The 1,550-nt window shown below is 53.5% G+C and overlaps 1 protein-coding gene across 4 annotated transcripts in view; it reads left to right on the top strand.

Annotated features, from left to right (window-relative positions):
- Window positions 1–1,550, top strand: part of CLUAP1 (clusterin associated protein 1) — a 47,296-nt gene that overhangs the window by 33,262 nt on the left and 12,484 nt on the right. For 2 of the 4 annotated variants that reach the window (XM_017504491.2, XM_037729875.1), the window contains exon 11: window positions 83–142. In XM_017504491.2, coding sequence (XP_017359980.1) covers window positions 83–142 — 60 coding nt within the window. Of the gene's footprint in view, window positions 1–46; window positions 143–397; window positions 455–531; window positions 534–1,550 lie in introns of all 4 variants that reach the window. The other 2 variants (XM_017504492.2, XM_037729876.1) reach the window with 2 other exon arrangements.

Here is a 1,550-nt window from a genome sequence, read left to right as displayed (position 1 = left end):
GCCAGAAAACAAATCTTGAATGCTATTTCCTGCTTTATTCTCCAAGGTTTTTATGACTTCTTCATGCTTTTGTTGTTCTCAGGAAGACCCAGCAAACGCATCGTGGGCACGATGCAAGGTGGAGACTCCGATGACAATGTAAGTCTCCTGCTCCCTTCAGCGGTTCTGAGTGTTGTGGGCTTGGCTGTCCCCATAGATGGGAGTGGCTGAGTTGCTGCCAGCAGCCAGGGAGCCGTCTGTGGTCGGCCCTGCCATGGCTCGATATGTGGCAGGGTTTGGCCTCGTGAGGTTCTGGACTCTTCCTTGCTCATTGGATGGCTCATTTCTTTTCAAGTGAATGTGCTTGCTCTGCTTTTTTTTGCCTTCTCACTGTTCTTTCCATTCTCGCTTTCCAAAGATGGAAGCAGCACCAGCTCTGTTAGGTAAATGCAAGACTTCCAGCTCCAAGAAGCAGGTTGGTTTTCTGTTCTGCCTCGTGCGTTTGTGGGTGTCTGTCAGCCCTCCCAGCGCCAGTCGGGGGCCTCTCCCTAGGAGTGATGCTTCCTCTATCCTCGGCAAAAAGCCTCTCGAAAGGGATCCCACAGTGAGAGCGGGATCACTGAAGGCCCCTATGATAAGGAGGAGGCACAAGCCCCGAGCCTGGAGATGGGGAAAGCTGAGGCTGGGCAGTCCTCAGGACCTGGGCTGTAATCTAGAAATGAAGGAGGACGCCGAGGGCCTGGCTCAGGACCAGCCTTCTCCCCTACTCTGTACTAGGGAAGGAACGGGGAAGCAGTGCTGTCCCCAGACCAGGCCCTCGGGCACCGGGCATGATGAGGCTGAGATAGCAGGTTGCCTTGAGCTTTAATGAGTGGATAACTCACTGGAGCACTTCACCAGAAGGGGAGCCTGGGGATCTTCGTTGTGGGGGTCCAGTCATTCAGGGCTCTGCTGGCCATTACTCAGGCCTTTGTTGTTTGTTGCCATCCCTGGAAGTGCTGCTCAGCTCACAGAGCAAAGGGCAGCTAGACAGAGTGACCCCAGGCTGCTTCCTTTGGTGGGTGCACCTGTGCCTGGGGTATGGCACTAGTGGCCGCAGAGACAGAAGCAGAGCTGTATGTTCTTGCACACAGATTTACGCACCTGCCGCCGGTGCTGCTGTGGAATTCACTGTGGGGAGGGGCTGCCCAGACTTGCCGGCAGCATGCACAGAGATCGGGCCTTGAATTCACAGGTCAAGGTCTGTAGAGAAGCAGAGAGAGGACCTAGAAAATAGTTTGCTTAACAAGCTCGGGCGTGGATGGTAAATAGCTTCTCTCCATCTTGCCTACCCAAGACAGAAGCTGAGGGAGTCTGGCATGGGCACTGGGGATTCAAGGAAGAGCACTGCCTGCCTCTTCCTCAGGGTTTGCATTCTCTCTTCGCAGAGAGAATGTGTTAGTTGCAGCTGAGCTTTATTCCCTTGTGGTCACTTGTTAATTTCAAGGAGGCTGTATCCATGCAGCCCTCTAGGCACAGGGTTCCGTTCTTTTTTTTTTTTTTTTGAGACGGAGTTTCACTCAAGTTACCCA

Source organism: Cebus imitator, unplaced genomic scaffold (assembly GCF_001604975.1).
Source record: "Cebus imitator isolate Cc_AM_T3 unplaced genomic scaffold, Cebus_imitator-1.0 Scaffold322, whole genome shotgun sequence".
In the NCBI taxonomy this organism is placed as follows: Eukaryota; Metazoa; Chordata; class Mammalia; order Primates; family Cebidae; genus Cebus; species Cebus imitator.
This window is presented reverse-complemented; position numbering and strand designations above follow the sequence as displayed.